Source organism: Lepisosteus oculatus, chromosome 9 (assembly GCF_040954835.1).
Source record: "Lepisosteus oculatus isolate fLepOcu1 chromosome 9, fLepOcu1.hap2, whole genome shotgun sequence".
Lineage (NCBI taxonomy): Eukaryota > Metazoa > Chordata > Actinopteri > Semionotiformes > Lepisosteidae > Lepisosteus > Lepisosteus oculatus.
Window position 1 is genome coordinate 42,497,350 of NC_090704.1, and position 20,917 is coordinate 42,518,266.

At 43.3% G+C, this 20,917-nt stretch overlaps 2 protein-coding genes across 6 annotated transcripts in view; both read left to right on the forward strand.

The window, feature by feature from the left end:
* Positions 1-8,161, forward strand: part of kif19 (kinesin family member 19) — a 40,029-nt gene extending 31,868 nt beyond the window's left edge. For 2 of the 3 annotated variants that reach the window (XM_015355864.2, XM_015355866.2), the window contains exons 13-20: positions 464-734; positions 1,630-1,751; positions 2,572-2,741; positions 3,196-3,301; positions 3,745-3,862; positions 4,569-4,954; positions 5,610-5,766; positions 6,200-8,161. In XM_015355864.2, coding sequence (XP_015211350.2) covers positions 464-734; positions 1,630-1,751; positions 2,572-2,741; positions 3,196-3,301; positions 3,745-3,862; positions 4,569-4,954; positions 5,610-5,766; positions 6,200-6,345 — 1,476 coding nt within the window. In that variant the 3' untranslated portion in view covers positions 6,346-8,161. The remainder of the gene's footprint in view (positions 1-463; positions 735-1,629; positions 1,752-2,571; positions 2,742-3,195; positions 3,302-3,744; positions 3,863-4,568; positions 4,955-5,609; positions 5,767-6,199) is intronic. The other variant, XM_015355865.2, reaches the window with a different exon arrangement.
* A 1,748-nt stretch (positions 8,162-9,909) lies between these two features.
* Positions 9,910-20,917, forward strand: part of abca5 (ATP-binding cassette, sub-family A (ABC1), member 5) — a 28,273-nt gene continuing 17,265 nt past the window's right edge. For 2 of the 3 annotated variants that reach the window (XM_069194566.1, XM_015356506.2), the window contains exons 1-13: positions 10,000-10,512; positions 11,285-11,448; positions 13,094-13,289; positions 13,476-13,631; positions 15,370-15,467; positions 16,093-16,322; positions 17,043-17,184; positions 17,683-17,871; positions 18,476-18,623; positions 18,960-19,137; positions 19,467-19,525; positions 19,835-19,945; positions 20,583-20,758. In XM_069194566.1, the coding sequence (XP_069050667.1) occupies positions 11,344-11,448; positions 13,094-13,289; positions 13,476-13,631; positions 15,370-15,467; positions 16,093-16,322; positions 17,043-17,184; positions 17,683-17,871; positions 18,476-18,623; positions 18,960-19,137; positions 19,467-19,525; positions 19,835-19,945; positions 20,583-20,758 (1,788 nt within the window). In that variant the 5' untranslated portion in view covers positions 10,000-10,512; positions 11,285-11,343. The other variant, XM_015356505.2, reaches the window with a different exon arrangement.

Sequence of the window (20,917 nt, forward strand, 5' to 3'; positions counted from 1 at the left end):
ACTGTATGTATCACCCACAGTAGCGGTGGCTCTGTGGCTAAGGATCTGCGCCTGTGGCTGGAAGGTTGCCGGTTCAAATCCTGCGGCCGGCAGAGGAATCCTACTCCGTTGGGCCCCTGAGCAAGGCCCTTAACCCTAACTGCTCCAGGGGCACCGTACAATGGCCGACCCTGCGCTCTGACCCCAAGCTTCTCTCTCTGTCTGTGTCTCCATGGAGAAAAGCTGGGGTAGGCGAAAAGATGAATTCCCAATGCAAGAAATTGTATAGGGCTAATAAAGAAACATTACAACATTACATTAGTTTTTGATGTAATGATTCTTTCGAATTGCACGTTCTAATTGCTGGGGCAAGCTGTAGCAGTGTGTGGCGACTGTCCACCGTTGCTGAGAGCAGAAGCGGCCTCCTTCCTGCAGTCGGAATCTGACTCCGTGCCGGGTGCCTCTCTCCCCCCCCGTGCCGTAGCTGGCGCTGGAGAGGCGGTTCCGGGACCTGCGGGAGCGGGCCTGGCGGCTGGAGGAGCTGCTCCCGCGCCGGGTGAGCTCGGAGGAGCAGCGGGAGGTGCTGGGGCTGCTGTGCAAGGTGCACGAGCTGGAGATCGGGAACGCCGAGATGCAGTCCCACGCCCTGCTCAGGGACAACGTCATCCGGCAGAAGGACTACGTGGTGCGGCGCTTCCAGCTGCACCGCCACCTCTGCGACGAGATCATCCAGCAGCAGAGGCAGTTCATCAACGGTGAGAGGGCCGCCCGCCTCCGGGAAGGGACCGTCCCCTCCGCACAGGCGCGTGGACACAGATGGCCCACGATCCCCGCCGAGACAAGCCTCCATTCAGACCCTCGGAGCATAATACACTTTCAAGTAGGCACAAGTAAAAGAGACTCAACGTTTTGGCTGCGGGGCCTGCGTCAGGTGTGACACCACAGCCGAAACGTTGTGTCTCTTTTCTTTGCAGCGCGGAATAAACTTTTACTTGTTCCAATCATGCACCTTATTTTCTGTAGTAACTTTAAAAGTGGATCCTCAAAGCCCTTTACATATCGCGAACGAATAAAGAAGAAAAAAACACAGCAACGGGAGACAGCAGTGTTAAACAGTTAAAAAGTTAAACAGTTAAAATGAGGGATTGGAATACAGTGGGGAAGCAAAGGGGGCACATACTATACAGAACCAGTAAGATAAAGGCCCTTCTAAAAAAAGAAGGTTTTCAGTCTAGATGTGAAGAGCTCGGTGAAGATGACTCGGATATCCTTACGGATAGAGTACCAGAGTTTGGGTTGTAGCAAGAGAAGGCCCGCGTGGGGGACAGACAGACAACCAGAATTAGACAAATTAGACAAGGCTGTGAAGTGGGGAGTAGGATGATAGTAACTCAGACAGGTAGAGTCAACATGAAACTTGCAAGGATTCCAGGATAGGATAGCAGAGGGTGCATTCACACGCCTTTGTGAACACAGACATACAGTAAATATGCATCCTTGCATATAAATGGACCTTCAGAATCAAGCAGCCTATTGCATGCAGTCCAGAGGCACACAGGTCCATTCTGACACAATCTGTCAACTCGTTTTGTGAGACGTCCGGTACATTTCAGCACTCACTGAGACAATGTTGCTTTGACTGTGTTCTAGATCACAGTCTGCTGGTGCCTCCTCACCTGCAGGAGCTGTATGAGATGTACACAAGGGAGCTGGACGAGAGAAAGCTGGACAGGGTCATGGCCCTGGACAGAGTAACCGTGCCCACTTTCAAGGTACATCTGTACCCAGCTCTGTGACAAGCACTGACCTGAGTTCTCTGGCATACTGCTGTTTGTTTCACAGGTCATTTTCACAACGTGTCAGCAATGCATCACTGTTGTATTATTGTGGAGGGGAAAGTGCAGTGAAGATTTACAACAATGATGCAGAATACTCTTTGCCTGTTAGTAACATACTGTATTCAATACACTGATTGACCTCTGTTGTCTTCTTATGAAATTTCCAGGACAAAATGTAAAATGTATTGTATACTTATATGTTAGAAGGTTCGTAGACTGCCAACATATGCTCTTACTTTGTCGACTGAGCAGGGCTTATTCATTAATCCTTCGGACTCCATCTTTGTTCAGAAATTTGAATTCGGACATTGCACACCCATTAAAACTAGTGCAGGATGTGATGATCACACCTCCAAACATGTCATAGAAGAGTAAGTCCACTGATCAGCATGGCACACTGAGACTCATTTGCTGTGCCCTGGTCAGACCCCTCCTCTGAAGGCTTTTCCTGAACCTAGTATCCTGCTTCTTTCCTTACTTCTTACTCCTGTTGTGCTTCAGTCCTTGTTCATTTTCTACTGATTCTTTTCACATTATTCTCTCCTGGTCTCTCCTTGTTTCCCTTTTCCCTGCTTTTTGTGTTTCATTTCTCCGTGGCTTGCCTTCCTGGTTCCTGAGTTCAGCATGTTCCTGGACTGCGTTGGGAGATGTTGTATTATTATCTTCATACCTGCACAGGGTCCATTCCTCTGCTCCCTTGAACTGTCTAGGCAGCCCTTTACACCCCCAGGCTAAAGCACCTCTGCTTTTTTAGGAGGGGTCCCTGCCCAAGATCCCCTTGGCCGGGAGAGGTCGCGACCCCCTACAGGATATTGACTCGGACCAGGAGAGCGTGCACACGCTGGGCTCTGAAACAAGGCGCGGCCGAGCAAAGTCACGACGGCACACCTTACCACCCATACCCATCCTCCCCGAGCCTGAGAGGTGAGACCCGCCTTTTGGGACAGACCTCAGAGATAACGCTGGGCTGTCTGCTTTAGAAGGGAAGAGGGGACACTTGTGGTTTAAAGCCAACCCCCTTGCCTATTTTTAATTGATTTATTTTAGGTTTGCAAATGCAAAGCTGCTTCTATTGAAAACTGCAGGTTATTGTGTTGCCCACTGTTGATTCATAATGTAAGGGCTTTTCTAGAAAGGAGGAATTCACAACTACAGAGCTGACTTACCATTTGAGTATCATGCTCTCCCAATAAGTACCATACAGATCTGAGAAATCCCCCCAAAACATTTTATGGATTCAGCTCTTTAAACAAAATACCACACAGAAAAGTTCCTTGTTAGATTACAAAACGAATTCTGCACCGAAAGGAGGATTTGTGAACCGTGAATCTCAGCAGCCAGGACGAGGGTTGCTCTGACACTGCCTTGTCTTCTGCAGTGACAGCCTCTTGGTGTTCAAGAGCAGCCCTCACGCCCGGCAGATGAAACACTCCATAGTGATGACGCCACCTCCAATTCACATCAGCAGCCCTGGGACCCGCGAGGTGTGAGCCCGCCTGTGCTAGAATATCCAGTATTCGCCTGACTGCACAAGCAGGGTTATAGAGAAACACACAGGCCAGTTGGTAATAGAGGTGTGGAAACTCTAGCTTGTTCTGTGTCTTAAAATGGGATAAGTAAGTTATACGTTGATAAATAAGTTTACAATGTTGGTGTATTGCCCTTTTCAGCACGTTTTCCTTCATCCTAGACTGTTCACATTTAATTTTATAAACAGAGATTCCTGGACATTTGAAGTGTGATACTTAGAACTATAGTTTTCTGCTGTTAAAGCAATAATTTTTAGAATATAAATAGAAGGTGGTCTTAATGTAGTAAGTCACTATGCTTTGTCTCCTAAACATTTCAGACTAGGCTGGGTCTTCATTACTGTTGAAATATTCTGTTTCACTTGTGCCTAATATCTTGTTGTCTCTCTTGGTTCCAGCCAGCTCCACAAGATGGGGTGTTGAGCTACAGCCTTCTGAGCCACAGTGTCAGCAGTCACCTGGATTCCTCTCCAGAGAGCAGTGAGAACGGGGCAGAAGTCCCTCTGTCCCGCAAAGGCGAGTCTCGGCACAGGCATCACAAAGTGAATGTGCAAAGTCCTGCTGTATTAGAAACCGTACATGTGACACAAAAACGAGTACTTAAGGAGGTGAACACAGGTACAGCTGTACCTGTCAGCCTGTCCTGCTGAAATCTCCAGGCACTGATGCAAATACTAATGTGCTGACAATTGTGTTGAGATAGAAGTCGTCAAATCCAGTAGTTTAGTGGATGGTATTTTTAATATGACAGAGTTCTGTAGTTGCAATTGTGAACCCATTATTATCAATGCATGTCAATAAATTAATAACAGCAGTGCCAGATTTCCCATTAGGGACTGTAAGCACAGTGCCCAGGGCCTACAACATTTTTAGGGCCTACGAACGTGGGAAACACCATTGACTAACGAAAAACTAGCTGAAACGACATGCTTGCGATCGACTCTAGGTGCTCCAAATCAGTAATCATACGCTACCTAGCAGCTGTTCTAGAAACTAGAAGTATCAAAGTGATGGTCACTCCATCAATCACGTGGTTTACCACTAGAATAGTTTAAAGTGCATCATGTCAATGGACGAAATTCAATTGGAGTGAAAGTGCTGAGGGCCTACGAATCCCACTACCCGGCCCTGAATAACAGCTACAGTGAATTCAAGTGCAGGTTAAGAACAGAGAAATAAACCCGTTGTCTTCGTGGAGAAGTCACCCCTCTCTCTCCTGCAGAGCGCCAGCAGATCCTGAAAGGGGTGAAGAACATCGCCGTTAAAGCCGCCCGCCGCCGCTCCAAGGTCCTGGAAGGAGACGCGCTGCGGCTGCCGCCACCCTCACCCCTGGACCCCCCCAAACACAAGAGCAGCCTGTCTCTGAGCGAGGGGCCCCCCCGCGGCCCGGCCCCCCGGCGGGACAGGAGGCCCAGCCCGCAGCTCCAGCACGCCACCTCCGAGGACAACCTGTCCAGCAGCACCGGGGACGGACCCGGCCCGCGGGCCACCTGGACGCGGCCCCAGCACCGCCGGCCCGGCGAGAAGAAGCCCGCCCCCAGGGAGAGCGACTTCGAGGCCCGGCGCCGCAAGAGGAGGTCCAGGTCCTTCGAGGTCACGGGGCAAGCGGTGAGCCTTCCTCTCGGTCGGACTGAATTAACGCTCAGGCTCCGTGTGGGACACGTTCTCTTACCAGAGCGATACAAGTGCTGCACATATAGAACAGAAAAACGGACACGGAAACGTTTTTTTCCTGCTGGCATTTAACTTCTTTGACCAAAAAGGGGTTCTGTTTCAACATTCACGTTTTGATAGAAAAAAAAAGTGTTTATACTTCACTGGTAATTCAACAGAACAGGACATCATAGGAAAGGGGTGAACACCTCCTGCCCTCTTACTTACAAAGAACTGTCCAGTTAACGTTTTTAGTCAAAACTCTCTTATGAGCTGCAGTGAAGATCATTTTTATTGTTGTTGGTTTTTGTTACATTTCTGATGTTGAGATCCATTCCAAGTGCAATTCATAGTAACTGTGGCTCTCCCCTCCCTCAACAATGCCTGGCTTCTGTGTTCCTGGCAGATCCTGTTTCTCTCTCGGTTAAGTAATTTGGGCATCACGGGTGTTGCAGTGGTGAAATCCTAGTTTTACTGAATGGTGACTGGAAATTGCTGAGAAGACCTGAAATGTGAAAACAGTAAAGCAGCAAGGTTGCCTACAGTATGTCTGCACAAGATCACTTGGCATTGCCCACCATGATTCTCTGTCACTCTCTCGCTGTCTCAGCTCCCTCAGTCTAAGAGCACAGCCCAGCGCTTCCGGCCACTGGACAGCACCTCAGACCCCCACCTCCATATCAACGGCCAGCAGCCTGCCCCTGTGCCACGGGCCCAGGCAAGGGGCGTCCTTCCCTTGTCCAAAGTGAGGCTTCCCCACCAGCCAGGTGGGCTCATGTACTGACATCCTGATTCCTAGCTGAATAACCACATGTTTTTCCTGACGTTTTCAATGTTTTGACATTTAGTTTATCCATCCTCAAAGGCAAGTTTTATTCAGGTATTTCTTAAGCGGAAACATATAGTCTAAGTATTACAGTGTGTATATACTGTATATATGATTTTGTGGAATCAATGTTATATGCTTTATTGTTTTTGTCTTACACAGTGGATCTTTCTGTATTACAAAGAGATGAATCAGCTTCACTGGAAATGTTTTTCTATTCTGTTGCTTGTAAGCGCTCCATCATCCACATGGGTGTCAGTGTACTGGGTCTAGAATATGCAGTCTCCATTTGTTCTGCTAAATTGCAAATAAGAAACAAAGAGCAAGACCTCTTAGTAAATCAGCCCATTGTGGTGTCTTTTTTTTTTCCCCAGGGCCAAACACAGCTGCCTCTGACTCCTCTTCCTCCAGCTTCCCCCTCAACCAACCTGGGCATCTCAAGCGAGGAGCTCAACACAGGCAGCCTCAGCATCTGCTCAACATTAGCATGACCGGGGGACAGCGCACACGGAAACACTAAAACTCAGCAAGACCCGTCAATGAGGCTGTCAGCCACACAGACTTGACCAGACCTTCCAGATGCACACCCCTGGACATTTCCATAGATGTGATATGAAAACAGTAGCAACCTGGTCTCTCTCTGGTTCTGGTCTTTGAAACAGGTTACAAAAGGCACTTCTCCGAATGAAAAAGAAAAAAAGAACCATCTCGTCATACCACCTCAAGGCAGAGGTCTTGTGCCTTCTCCGTTTCAGTATTTGCCTGGCCAGCATCACAGAAACATCACTCACGAGTCAGAGAGAGGTGTGTTTCTCCAAGCTGAAGTGGTATATCAATTTGTTGATGAAGGTCCTGTCTTATGGGAGTATTCCATTAGTTTGTGCAGCACATTTCACACATTTTCACTCACATGTGACACTTTTCTCACTCACATGTGACTTTTTAATCAGATACTTTTTTGTAAATGGTGTTGCTGTTTCAACACAACAATTAAGTGGAGTTATAAAACTGAAATGGCTCAGATTATAAGTGTCTATGTGTTTATCGAAACCAAATGCAAAACAATGACTGTACGTTCACTCCCTTTGTAACCATTCAATAGATTTGTTCATTAAATAAAACAGAAGACAACAGCCCACTGCAGTAAGAACATTTTCATAATTATCTGGTTTGAGGTGACAAAGATGCTGAAAACATTAAACTGTTCTGCAGATTTTAAAAAATCAAAGATGTAGAAACTACTTCTAGTACTATTGAGAATAATCTTTTGATTGCACTTTGTTATGGTAGCAAACCCATTGATTTATCTTTCAAGTCCGATGATTATGAGCATTATACAGAGACAAATATATCCAAGACAAAAGGTTTTTGTGCGTTCTACATTTGCTGGTCATTGTGCTGCTAAATTTAGAGCCCAATTATTAAATAACCACAAAATTAAGGGGCAATATAAAATTAGTAAAAAACTGATTTTAAATCTCATCCTAAGCAGACAACTGTGTACACTTCTAACTTTTAACTTTTGCCTTTTTTAATGTTTTGAAGTCACAATTTTTGTCTGGTTTTGTAATTAGAAAACGAGTGTTTTTTTTTCAATTCTTTGTTTTGTAAATTTTGTAAAAAAAAATAAAAAATCTAATAAAACTTGTAGAAAAGCCTTCCTGAATTCAAGAATCTGATCAAAGCCTTTCTGCCTACCTTTCAAAACACAGCACGCATAGTTCTGTCTTTGTAATACTGCTCATTGTAACGAACATTGAGTCAATGTGAAAGTAAAAAATATCATGTCACTATATTGAAACTGTACAGGAAATGCAAATGTGTGAGAGCTTTATCTCAAAAGCATATTTTTATAGAGCTGCATTTAATTTAATTCCAAATTATCCCTTGAAAAAGACTCAAGGATTAATAATAGGAACATTTAGAACTGAGATGGGCTCTGTGGACAACCACCGTTTGACGATATAAAACCCTTATTTGGACCAGAAAATTCCATTTTCAGAGTTGTTAACAATGGGACGTGTTCCCTGCTCATAATATGAACTATGCAGAATGGTCTGGGCACATTTCATAAATTGGTTTAAGAGCAAAAACAACTTTTTGTAGCTTGAACTTGCACAAGTTTCCCATGTAACTGTGAGGCTTAACAATTTCATATTCTGCTCAAGACCCCTTAGGCAACCATATTCGAATAGATAAAGAGGATGCAATTAAAGCCTGTTTTTTCCAACTTGGCAGTTACTTTGTACATTATTTATCATTTGAGTACCTCATTAAACTCTGTAACAGTGATTTTTTCTCCTTATTAAAATAAAATGTTTTTTAAATCATTTCAATGCAGAGTCATTTGTGATTCTAGAAAACACTGCCGTTCTAGCTGCTTTCAGTCATAATTGAGAAAGACAGGGCAGACAGCAAAGATTAAATGGCACAGGAGAACAAAAGCTGGGAGAGGGGAGGAGGTGGGAGCAGGGCAGAGGCAGAGAGGCCACTCAGGTGGTGCGAAGTGGAGAGAGGTGAAGAGAGGGGTGAAGTAAAAAACCTGCAAGAATAGAGAAGATTTCACGAAAACAAATCTGTCGTTGAGAGAAGGGGGAAGGTGTGAGCCCAGTTTCAGGATAAGTTTTGTATCAGATGTCTTTCTGCTATGGGAGTTAAGAAACCCTTCTTTGAGAACGCAGACGGAGAGATCAGTGTGATCACACCAGCGCCAGTCTTCCCAGAAGTCAATTAACCTTCCAGTATGTCTTTGGACTGTGGGAAGAAACCAGAGCACCCAAAGGAAACCTACACCAACAGTGCCACCCATAATGCTACTAAAATAATAATATTATCACTAATATTATGATCTGATCATAGCTAAGTGAAGTTCTCTAAAATGATTGGAGAGGTCAACAGCTGTATAAAGGTTCTAAATAAGTAAACTACCAAGAAGGCCTACAGAGTAAATAAGCCAATACTGGAATACCTATAATACTGGAACTTTATTGTTGTTTTATTTGTGATTAAGGCTGTATGTATGATTTTTTTCTATAACATTAAGGCCTATTAAGGAAACAACATTCAGGAGTGTCACGACACAATTGGATAATACTAGGTTTTTTATCCTTCAATCTGTACACAACAGACAGGGTTCTGGTTGTTGTTAGGAGTCAGGTAAGGCACTGCTGTTGCACTTTTTAGCAAGGTGCTTCACCCACATTGCTGCAGTAAAAAAAACAGCTGTACACATGGATGAAAATGTAGGTTACTTTGGATAAGAGCGTCAGTCAAATAAAGGATTCTTAAGAAAATGGTTCTTAAGAAATGCTTTAACCTTGCTTGAAAGCAATAACAAAACATCTTCTTCTTAACCATGACATGTTTTTGTTTGCTGTGATTTATACAACTAAAGCAAAAAAAAAGGTTTAATCACTGAATTTTGCAAATACTGTAGAAGAGAGGTTTAACATCAGTGCTCAGGTGACACCTGGTGTTGCTCAGACTGGTTAGAGTAGGGGTGTTAAACTCGTTTCTTCTTTTATTTGTTATAACTGAGCTCTCTGTTACAAAATGGGTCTACTTTAATTTATTACATAAATGCCAAATAGGTAACTGTACTTTTCATAATGCATATCTTTCACCAAACTGTAAAAATCATAGGAAAAAATCCTTTCTGATCATTGTGATTAACTAAGGAATCTAATTGTTTAATTGACAAACGCAGCTGGACAGAAACCCCTATGACACTAGGCCCTCCAGTACATGAGCTGGACAAGACATGGTTTAGGGTGTCCATAGAAACACAGTGACACGTCCGTTAACCACACCCGGTCTGGCAATATGTGTAAAAACGACTTTCTCTAATGGTGGCCCCGTTCTGGCAGCTGTAGAGATGCTAATATTTTATCATGTATCGTGGCGTCACCTATAATAATTGTTGATTTGCGAATCCTTGTTTATTGAACTAGACTTCTTCACAAAACCTTTTCAAAGGGGGTTGAGAAACCTGCTGCAGAAAGACCTCCCCTAGTTCCCAGCAGCCCCTTCCCAGTAAAGCTATTGGCTGACAGCAGCCTGTACCGACCAATCAGGTTCTCCAGAAGAGTTTGGTGACCAGCGATTGGCCGGAGCGAGGATCTCTGACGATGGCAGAGGCGGAAGTAAAGTGCAGCCTGGAGAGTGTTGGGTTGAGTCTAATTTGTTTACATTAAAATAACCAAAATGTCATACATCGCCGCTTTTTCCCAACTATTGACTAAACCATTTTTTATAGATAGAACACAATTCACTTTCTCTGTTTGAAGTAATGTGTATCGAGTTCATAGTCCTGTTCACTCCTTGTAGCTAGCAAAATGTTTTACTGTGATAATATATATTACGAATATTTGCCTTGTTTTGTTGGTATACCAGTTTGACGGGAATTTGCGCTATTTTTTTTTACTTGCGTGTTTGAACATATCGTTGTCCCGAACCGCTGGTGTCTGATGCAAACTTTACTTTTCAGCTTCCTTCCGACGCAATCGGACTTATTCTGAAAGGTTTCCCAAACAGAGGATATTCGATCTCATCTTACATTTTTAACGTTGCAATTTCCTCGGAATTTTACTTTGTTTTTAAAAGAGGAGGATCGAATATTTTTTTAGTTTGAGGATTGAGTTGGGCCCATCCTTTCGTTGTTTGCTGGTTAATCAAGGATAACTAGACCGTAAGTTTATCTTTCTGATTTTTACACTTGGGTTTGATACCATTATTATCTGACAGATAAACAGTATGCCGTCAGTCTATATACTAGTACAAATTTTGTTTCCTTTGCGAACAAAACTCTGCCCTAAGCTTGTCTTAACAATTAATTTCTTTCTTTGCGCACTTCGCGAAACACATTTTATTCCGGTGCTGTTTTGTGTACAATGGCGCTGCATTTACTTAACACACTAGCAAACCATAAATGGCAAATTTGAGATAGAAGTTACAGCTGTCTTGCTAGGGTGACCTTTGAGGCTCGCTGTGTCCCACGTGCATTATAGGTGTATCATTTATGAGGACGGTTTTTGTTTTCTGATCAGTTCAGTTCACTTTATTGACATTCTGCACTTATGCAGATGTACAAGAGAGAAGGGAATGTAGTTTCTCCTGGGTCGAGGTGCACAATACACTAGAATCCAGCTCATATTGTTACTTCTTGTCGTTTCTAGTACTAGTTTCTAGCACTACAGCTACAGTGGTTCTGAGCCCTGTTTTAATAACAGGCGATGGCGGGTTTAAAACCACGAATGGTACGTTTTGTATTCAATGACATTTTTACAGCACGGATTTTTATATTCGTGCCTTTGTTTTTTTTTTTTGCTGGGAAGTATTGAAAGCTACACCCATGCCACAGTGTTGAAGTTCAGGCAACGGAGATATAACATGCAGCGGCTCAAGTATGTGTAATTCTTTTTCCTCTTCACTCTTTCCCCCTTTTTTCCTTCTTCTTGCAGCTGGGCCGAGTGTGAGCGCGACTCCTTGCCCGTTTTGCCAGTGAGAGAATGCGAGAAAAATGTTGCCCGTAAAAGGGAGAGATGCCCGCGTCTGGCAGCAGACGAAGAGCCTGCTGCACAAGAACGTGCTGATCAAGTGGCGCACCAAGCAACAGAGCCTGCAGGTGCTGTTCAAGTGATTCTGATCCGCTGTCGGGTTCAATCCCTGACGTGCGCTCCACTGATCTTGGCTTACCAACCCGCTCTTCCTCTGTATTATGTGACAAGGTGACAGGCCCTTGTGTGGCTGTTTCCCAGAGTTCCGAGACGCCATCCCAAAAGAAACTGGGAGCTGTCACATTGGGTGCCTTTAGGTCTACCCTAAAAGGCTGCTTTTCCAGAATTATAAGATGCTATTCCTATCTTCTGTGCCTATGTTTTCTATTAGAGATTTGTGTAAAGTACTTTTTATCCATCTTAAAAATACCTTGCCATGACTCATTTTAAAGGTGATGTGTAAATTAAAGTTCACTGTTATTTAATTTCTGGTGTAAACCCTCTGTGAACCAGGATTATTTCAGATCACTGAGCTGTCGTGCTTTTGTAAGAGACGTGTCTCAATACTCCTTTCGCCATTTCCGGTGTTGTTATCCATCTGCCACATAAAACAAATGCCTTGGTGAATCACTGAGCCTTTACTTAACCATGATTTTTTTTAAAATTCTGTTGATGTTATTTTTAGTTTCTGTGTCTAACTTTTGTCTGGGCGTGAATTTTAGTGGCTGAATCACACTTGTTTGAAAGGATCTTGTTTCAGTAGTTTTGCTTGTGTTTTTTCTGAACTGAAAAGGAACGGGTATCTCTTCTAAGCATACACACTTGTATCTAATGAAATATTAGAAGCTGACCAGTCAAATTTCAGGTTTTCTCATAAAATAGTGTTTTCTAATGTTGAGCTGACTTTCATCCAAATCTAAGATGCACTGTGATATTTACAAAATCTTGTGGTTTAATTGACACTGAATGATCCTTTGAAAGGCTGCTCCAGCTCCAGATATACTGTAGGCTTAGGTAACTAAGATTATGGAAGACAGTTTAGAGAGTTTTTATTATTTTTATAGCTCTTTATATAACTCTTGTGCATTTTAATAGGTTTCACTATTTGTTCTTTCCCAGGGTGTGGTGTTTTATAACTTAGTACAAGTTAAAGAACTAGATGTTCAAATAAGTCTGATTAACGCTCCTGCCTCAATTGCTAGCATTTAATGCTGTCTGATATATTCTGTCTGTATTTAAATAAAGGCTACATCAAAGACTTGGGGACTGCTTCAGAAATAAAGGCTCTTCAGATACTGTTTTGTCAATTGTTGTTGAACATGTATTCTAAAAAGTTTTTTTTTTTAAAAAGAGGACTGTGTGCCATTCACAGCATCTCCAGATCTTGCTGGAAAGTTGTTGTTGTGCATGTTAGAGCAAGGTTTAAACATTGGACTTTGGTTGCCTTTCAGACATATTGATGAGGCCATATTATAAAAACCTAAGTGTTTTGGATTGTGCATATGTTTCTGGAACAAGCATGCTACTTGGGAATGTTTTATAGAACCTACTCATTATGTGTCTCAAATCAGTAGTGTTGTGTTAATATTATTGTATTGGTCATAACAACTTTATAAACAATGTTTTGGAGGCATATCCTTCCTGGTACATGAGCATTGCTTTACATTTCTGTACGGAGTTGGATTTTGTTTTACAATGCTGCCTCTGTGTTTTTTGTGGGTGCTATTTTAGTGTTCGTCATTTTCGAAAGATCGTCTCTTTCTCCTCTTGCAGGAGCTGATCCTGCCGCTGCTGCTCCTGGGTTTGTTGATTCTGATCAGCACGCTAAACCCTCACATCACGTATGAGGGCATTGGCACTACGGAGCTGAAGCACGATGCCTACCTGCAGGAGAAGACTGTGGGGTACACGCCCATCACCAACTACACCATTCAGATCATGGAGGAGGTAGAAAGCAACCTCCGCATGGGTGAGTGACTGGCCTTGACTGGCTGTTGTGGGTAGTGTCTTGTTGTTTGGAACTATACAGGTGAAACTGTATCCCCTGAATTGTGGCTTCTCCTGGTCTGTGTTTTCTTATGGAGTTTTTCAGCATTGCTTAAAAACATTTGGAATGAACAGTCTGAGTAGTGGTGCTGTATGTGTTTCTTTGCAGGTATGGAGATGTTTGACACTGAGGCTGCTCTGGAGAATGCCAGCCGGTATGATCCCTACAACTACGTGGGCGTGGTCTTTGTGGATGAAATGTCCTATCAGCTGCGCTTCCCCTATAACCAGCTGCCTATGCCCAGTGACTACACAGACTCCATTGGTAGGTCTCCCAGTAGGTACAGAGGTGCCGCCCAGTGAACTCTGAATTCTACAGCACAGTTTGCTTTCTTTTGTGGAATCATTTGTGCTGTATGTACTGTACTTATTCCCCATTGCATAGTAGCTGCCTTTCACAAGGACCTGAACTGGAATTGTACTAACTTCACATGATGCCGTAAAACTGAGCAAGTAAATGAGGGCACAGGTAAAGAAGTATTTCCCAAAAGGAATTTAAGAGACTGCAACCCCAAAATGGGTCTCTAAAAGTATTGCTCTCCTTCTAGTCTGTGTTGAAAACCGAGTGACCGACTTGACTGGTATTGCTCCATCACAGTGTAGGGCAGCAATATTGAAGTGCTGCAGTTAATTCTGGACCTGGGGTGCATGTCTGTGTGGTGTTTGTATATTGTCCCCATGTTCATGTGGGTTTCCACCAGATTATCCGGTTTCCTCCCGCAAACCAAAAACATACGGGTAGGCTTCTGGGAAACCTGGCTCTGTTGGGAGTGTGTGTGCATGCCTGTGTCTGTGTGTGCTCTGCAAGAGACTGGCTTCTTGTCCAGGGTGTACTCTGCCTTGCACCCGTTGCTTCCTGAGATGGTCTCCAGTTCTCCCGTGACTCGGACTGGTAGAAGCGGTTAGGAAATGGATGGCTGAATATATACCTGACCATTCAAGGCAGCTATGGCGAATGCAAAGATCCTTTTTCAGTCTGTGCAGGTGTGATGTAAAATCTGGCTATAGGTGTGGGATTTTAGAGTGCATTTTGGAAGATCCATCTATTGAATTTCTTATTTGGCCTTATAAAGTTTAAAAGTGCAGAAGGTCACTGTCACTTTTTCCATGGCCCTGCAATTGGCTGGTGTCCAAGAAGTACAGCCGTTGTGTACTCTTAGCCCGGTATTGGGTCCCATGTTTGTGGGAAAAGCTTCAGTCTGCTGCAGCCTTTGCCAAGATGAGCAGCTTCTTTTAAGTGAATGGATGGACATATGGGTCTACCTTAATCATCAGATTTCTGCCCCCCAAAACTATAAAAACAGAAGGCAGTTTACAGATGAGCGGAGGCTTCTTGGTGGTTAGTTGCTCATTAAGCCTCTAATCCAGGCTTTTTTTTACAGAAGCCAGGGTTCTAGCTTTGACAACAGAGCTGGGTGGCTTGTCCACACTCCCACCAGCACTCTGCCTAAACATGTGCCTCTCATTTTGTAATGCACTTCCACATGTATTCCACTTGTGTCCTCTAGTTTGTATTTCACTGTTGACTCTGAGAGTCAACAGCGAGCAAGCAAGCGAGCAAGCAAGCGAAGTGGACTGGAGCTCCTTCTTCTCGGGTCCCGTCTCTCGTCTCTCGTCCATCTGTGTGTCTCTGTGTCTGTCTCTCTCTCAACCCAAGTCCACTGGGTTGAATATGTCAATGCCAATGTCACTGAAGTCTTCTCACAGTCATCTTTGTTTAAGACCAAAAAAGGTTCAGCTGTTTTAGCTTGTCAGTGCAGGGTATTCCTTTAAGATCAGGAATTTATTTATTTTTAACTGATCTCAGGGCAGAAATACCATTCCATGGTGACCACAGTAATACAGAAGTGGTAGCGATCAGGATAAAAGTTAGCATTACATGGTGACATTGAATGTGAAATGTTTTGCAGCAGCTCTTCCTGGGATGTGGTGAAGGGTGGAGTGAGGGTTTAGGGTTCCCTAGGGAACAGAACTGCAGCTGAAGAAGTGTTTATCTTTTGCAGCCAGCTGTTTCCCCAGCCTCACGTCATGCAGGGCCGCTAACTACTGGTACTCGGGGTTTGTTGATCTCCAGACTTTCATCAACACAGCCATCATACGGGTGAGAAGTGGTCTGACACTCATGGGCTTATCATGGATATTTTCCTTTACATGTACGGTATCATGAAAAGTAAAAAGTAAAGTTGAAGAATGTAGACTTAAAATAGCATTTCAAAGGAACAGGTAAAGGTTCATTCCATGCTGAAAGATAAAGGAGAGAAACACAATGATTCAGCTGTGGAGCCTTCTTCACCTGATGAGCCTTCACCTTCACCATTTGGCTCCTTTGCAGCCAAAGCATGTTGACACAGCTACCTACTCTAAGAGCATTTCCAAGAACATTTTAAAGATGTACTGCATTTGCAGTGTTTCTTGTAAAACACACAATGTCCTCTGCATTCACAATACGCAGACCTATATAAAGGTGTTTTCTGAAATCATCCTTCAGAAAGGCCAGTGAAATTATGACTAAGTGCATGATGAAGCATGCAGCTTCTTGAAATGGTTGGAAACAAAAGCAGAATCCATTAAGATGTACATAGTAAGATCATGGTGGGGTCTGCAAATCTGCCATATGGGTTTGCGGCGGTAGTCATTTCTTAGGGCTGTGTAGGACTGTGAAGAGTGGTGATGCTTCAGCAGTGTGTCTTGGTTACCCTGTTCCATCACCGCGCCTCTGTCGGCAGGCTAAGACTCAGCACTCGGTACAGGAGGAGATGAGCAGCCTCCGAGTTGTGATGATGGGCCAGCCCGGGTCTGTTGAGGTGCAGAAGTTTCCTCATGCCCTCATCTCCATTTACCTGGTGCTGGCCTTCACGCCCTTCGTCTCCTTCCTCATCGTCAACATGGCCGCGGAGAAGGAGCACCGGCTGAAAGACACCATGGCCATGATGGGGCTCCGAGACAGTGCTTTCTGGTGAGTCTTCACTCCAGAACGTTCAATCAGTCTTGAAATACAGCAAGAATTGCCGTATAGATAATCAGTAACTTTGGATTTTTTTACTGCTTTTAAATTTATTTGATTCTGGATATGTTATGCTACTATTTTTTTTAAATGCCTTCGTACCTGCACCTGTTTTAGGGCTTCTAGACTTTCAAGGATAATTTTGTCCCTGATGAGATGTTGTTTATACGTGGCTTCATCCTGTATGAGAAGAAAACTGTAGACTTTTGTGTCTACAGGCATGTGAAGAAAAGTTTGTAGTATACTGTATACTTTTTTATATGCATTTGGGTCTGCAGATATCACATTCTAATGCTCCCTAAAAACATTATTTGATGCTCTTTGATTTCATGACTTAGTAAAATCACTATTGGTTTGAGGTTTGTAGGATTGTAACACATCTATAATGAGTCAAAAGAAAGGTAACAAACTAGACGGGGCCATTTAGCCCATTGGGTAGTTAGTAGTTAGTTGATCTGAGAATCTCATCCAGCCTTTTTTTAAAAAACCCAAATCGATTTCAACCACATAGCTGAGTAAAAGGTTTTGGAAGTATGGAACAAGTATACATCTCATTGCTGTTAGCGGGTGGGAGTCCGTACCATGATTTGGGACATATAGTAATGACATGATGACTGTTTCAGTGTCACAGCGGGAATTATAATGTCTCTACTTGTTCTTGTTTTTTTGCAGGTTGTCTTGGGGGTTACTGTATGCAGGTCTGGTCACCACCATGTCCATCCTGATGGCTGTGATTGCCACTTGCACCTCTCTCTTCCCCAAAAGCAGCTTCTTTGTCATCTTTCTGCTCATCTTCCTCTATGGAATCTCTTCTGTGAGTAATCATCTCATCGTCTGTAGATGATTTTTGAGCACTTAGCAAAACAAGGAGAAATGCTTGTCATTTCCCATAAAGTACTGCATGCTGGTAATATTTAACGGCGGAGCGGTGGCTCTGTAAGCTGAGGATCTGCGCCTGTGGCTGGAAGGTTGCCGGTTCAAATCCCGCGGCCGGCAGAGGAATCCTACTCCGTTGGGCCCCTGAGCAAGGCCCTTAACCCCAACTGCTCCAGGGGCGCCGTACAATGGCAAACCCTGTGCTCTGACCCCAAGCTTCTCTTCCTGTCTGTGTGCCTGTGTCTCCTCGGAGAAAAGCTGGGGTATGCGAAAAGATGAATTCCTAATGCAAGAAATTGTATAGGGCTAATAAAGAAACATTATCATTATTATCATTATCATTACATTATCACATTACATTATTAATATTTAGTTGTGGAGCAGCAAGAAGTGCCTGATGCAAGTCGGATTATATAATCCTTTTTTTTGTCCCTAGATATTCTTCTCCTTCATGCTGACTCCTTTATTTAAGAAACCGAAGTTTGCCAGCACTGTGGGATCCATGCTCACTGTGATGTTTGGATGTTTGTCCCTCTTCACTGTGCTGATGAAAGACTTTCCACAGCCTCTGGTCTGGATGCTGTGCCTATTGTCTCCTAGTGCCTTCTCCATTGGCATTGCTCAGGTATTGCTTGCAGCGTGTTCATCAGATTGATTTAAACAGGACCACAAAAGAAATGCTGCTTGGGTCCACTATGAAAGTCTCCATTGAAATACACAGTATTTTAACAGTATTTAATTTAAAATTTAAAATTGAATTTAAATTCAATCTTGTTAACAAAATACAGATTGAATATTTCTGTATTACAGGATCTCCAAATATCAATCTTCAGTCATTAAGTGTGGCAGTGTAGGAGCTTTGTATTACATTGTCAGCAGCCTTTTTATTTTGAGGCTAATGCTTTGGTTATATTAAAATCTCTATGATCATCAGGACAAAAAAGCTGTGAGTGCAACTTCCACTAACATGGCTTCCAACAGTTAGACTGTAAAAGTCTTGAGTAATGTTCAAAGAAAACACAGGTCTAGTACACGACTATCTAATACACTGTTATTAATACTGTACTCAATAATTCATTTATAATTACATATTACTGACTTTAATTTCACATTATTACTGCATTTATAGAGTCTCAGAGTCCATGTATCTGTTGCATTTCAAGCTTTCCATTCCATGGAAATGAGTTGTGCAGTGAGGATTCTGGTAAAGGCTCTGTGTTGTGCACCAGGTGGTATATCTGGAAGCTGTTGGTGATGGCGCAGTGTTCTCTACCCTGACCAGCGGGCCCCACCCACTCTTTGTACCTGTGCTCATGCTGGTCCTGGACAGCTTCATCTATCTGCTGTTGGCTCTATACCTGGACCAGGTCCTGCCAGGTCAGTGCGGTGCTGCTGTCTCTCAGAGCAGAAGATCCCCTAACATTCTGTTCAGTTGCTGTAGCTTATCTAACTGCAGTCTGTCTTAAATTAACAGATGAGCTACCCTCCATGATTTCCCATCCTTCCATGTTTTTATTAGAATTTTTCAATTAGCCACAGTATTCCACAGGAATGCAATTTTTATTTAAAAAAAAAACAGACACCAACAAATGGATTTAACAGTAAATATTCTGTTGCAAATGAACAATAAATAATCCAGGGTGTGGTTATCAGAAAAAAAGCACAAGGTACAGGAGACAAAAAGTCTCTCACACAGAATCTCTCTCTGCACAGGCGAGTTTGGGCAGCGGCGGTCCTTTTTGTACTTTCTGAGGCCTTCCTATTGGTCAAGACGCGGCAAGCGATACGAAGAAGTGAGCTCTTTGTACGAGAGCGAGGTTAACGGTGGCCCTACTTCTCTGGAGTCGGTGGAGCCTGTCTCTCCAGAGTTCAGGGGGAAAGAGGCCATCAGGTAAAAGCCATTTGGAGCTTTACTGTTCCATGATGATGGCTGGTCTGCTTTTATCCTGAAATGCAGAACACTGAGCCAAAGTATAGTCTGAAAATAGGCATTGTACATCTTTTATAGCATATCTTTAATTTGACAGATTTTAATAAATAACAATCTTTCCTGAAGTGTGACCTTTTTTTGCTATCAAAGTTTATTTTATTTATTTTTTGCTCTGAAAACCAAGAGCATGCCTGCATTTACAATGTATTTAGTACAGTTGCTCCTGCTAGGTAGGCAAGGGTGGCTGCAGAGATGGTACAAATCATCGGTTTGTTTCCCTTTTCTGCCAGAATAAACAATATCCGGAAGGTTTACAAGGAAAAGGACAGCAACGTGGAGGCACTGAGAGGTACTGTGGGAAAGTTGACTAGCTCTAAGGTGCTTGACTCTTTGAGGTTAATAGCAGTCTCACAACAAAGTGTTTTCCTTTATTGTTCTGGTCTTCATAACTCACCATCACTTCAATAACATATTCCTTTCAATTTGCTTCCAAAGAGAAAATGCTTTGCTGGGATTTAAGGGGCGTTGTGATTTGAAGCCTTTCTCCGGTCACTGCACCAGTAATCACCATATGGATATTCAGTAAAGTGGGTATAAGTAATTTAAAACAAAATGATTTGAAAAACGTAAATATTTTTATCTTTCTTTTACTATTTAGGTCTGACTTTTGACATCTATGAGGGCCAAATCACGGCTCTCCTGGGGCACAGTGGAGCAGGGAAATCCACGCTGATGAATATTCTTTGTGGGATCTGTCCTCCCACTGAAGGTGAGAGAGACAGGAAGGTGCTCCTGCCCCGTAGCTTTAGATTTTAAACATTGGCAAATTTTAGGTAGTATTCCAATCGTGCAGACTGCAATACACCCCTTCCTCCTTATCTGCAGTTTTACACACTTGTGGTGTCAGGACAGATCTAGCCTGAGAGAAGTTCTTAAAACTTTTAGAATATTTAGAATCCTGACCCTTTTCAGACTGTCTCCAAGGTTCAAATCAAAATGTTTTTTTTCCGACGTTACCAGTTACTGTAGATCTCTTCCCAGTTCTTTATTCATCTGCGTTGGTCGCACACAGTCCTTCTGTTGGCATTTTTGTTCAAATCCTTCTAGCCATGCCAGGAGGTAAGTATCACTTTAGTGACACTAGAGCTTCAACAGCACCCATCAACACAGCATCACGTTTAGTCCTGTTCATTGCTGTAGTCTTATCACGTCTTCCTGAAGATGACTGCGCTCAGTAACTGCAAGGGTATATAATGTTCATTTTTACAATATTCTCTTTATATAAAAGAAAAGTGTGCAGTTCTGTATTTTCTGTCATGCTGTCCCCTGCGAATAAGGACAGGGGGTATTTATTTTAAACATTAATAGCATCAGTCAGACTTGGCCTTGCTTCCTTTTCTTCCAAGGATCGGCCACGATCTATGGCTCGCCGGTGTCGGAGATCACGCAGGAGCTGGAGATGCGGCAGCTGGTGGGCATCTGCCCACAGTTCAACATCATGTTCGATGTGCTGACCGTGGAGGAGCACCTGCACATCTTCGCTGCCATCAAGGGCATCCCGCCAGCTCAGATCGACCAGGAGGTCAGAGTCCGCATGAGACAGGCAGTCAGCCTTTTCACAGGTCCTCTGGGCAAACAGGATGAGAGAGACTGGTTTTTGTTTGTTTAATCATTCAGTTTTGAAGATAATTAGTGAATAACTACAGAAAGATTCCTTTATAACATGTCCTAACATATCTCC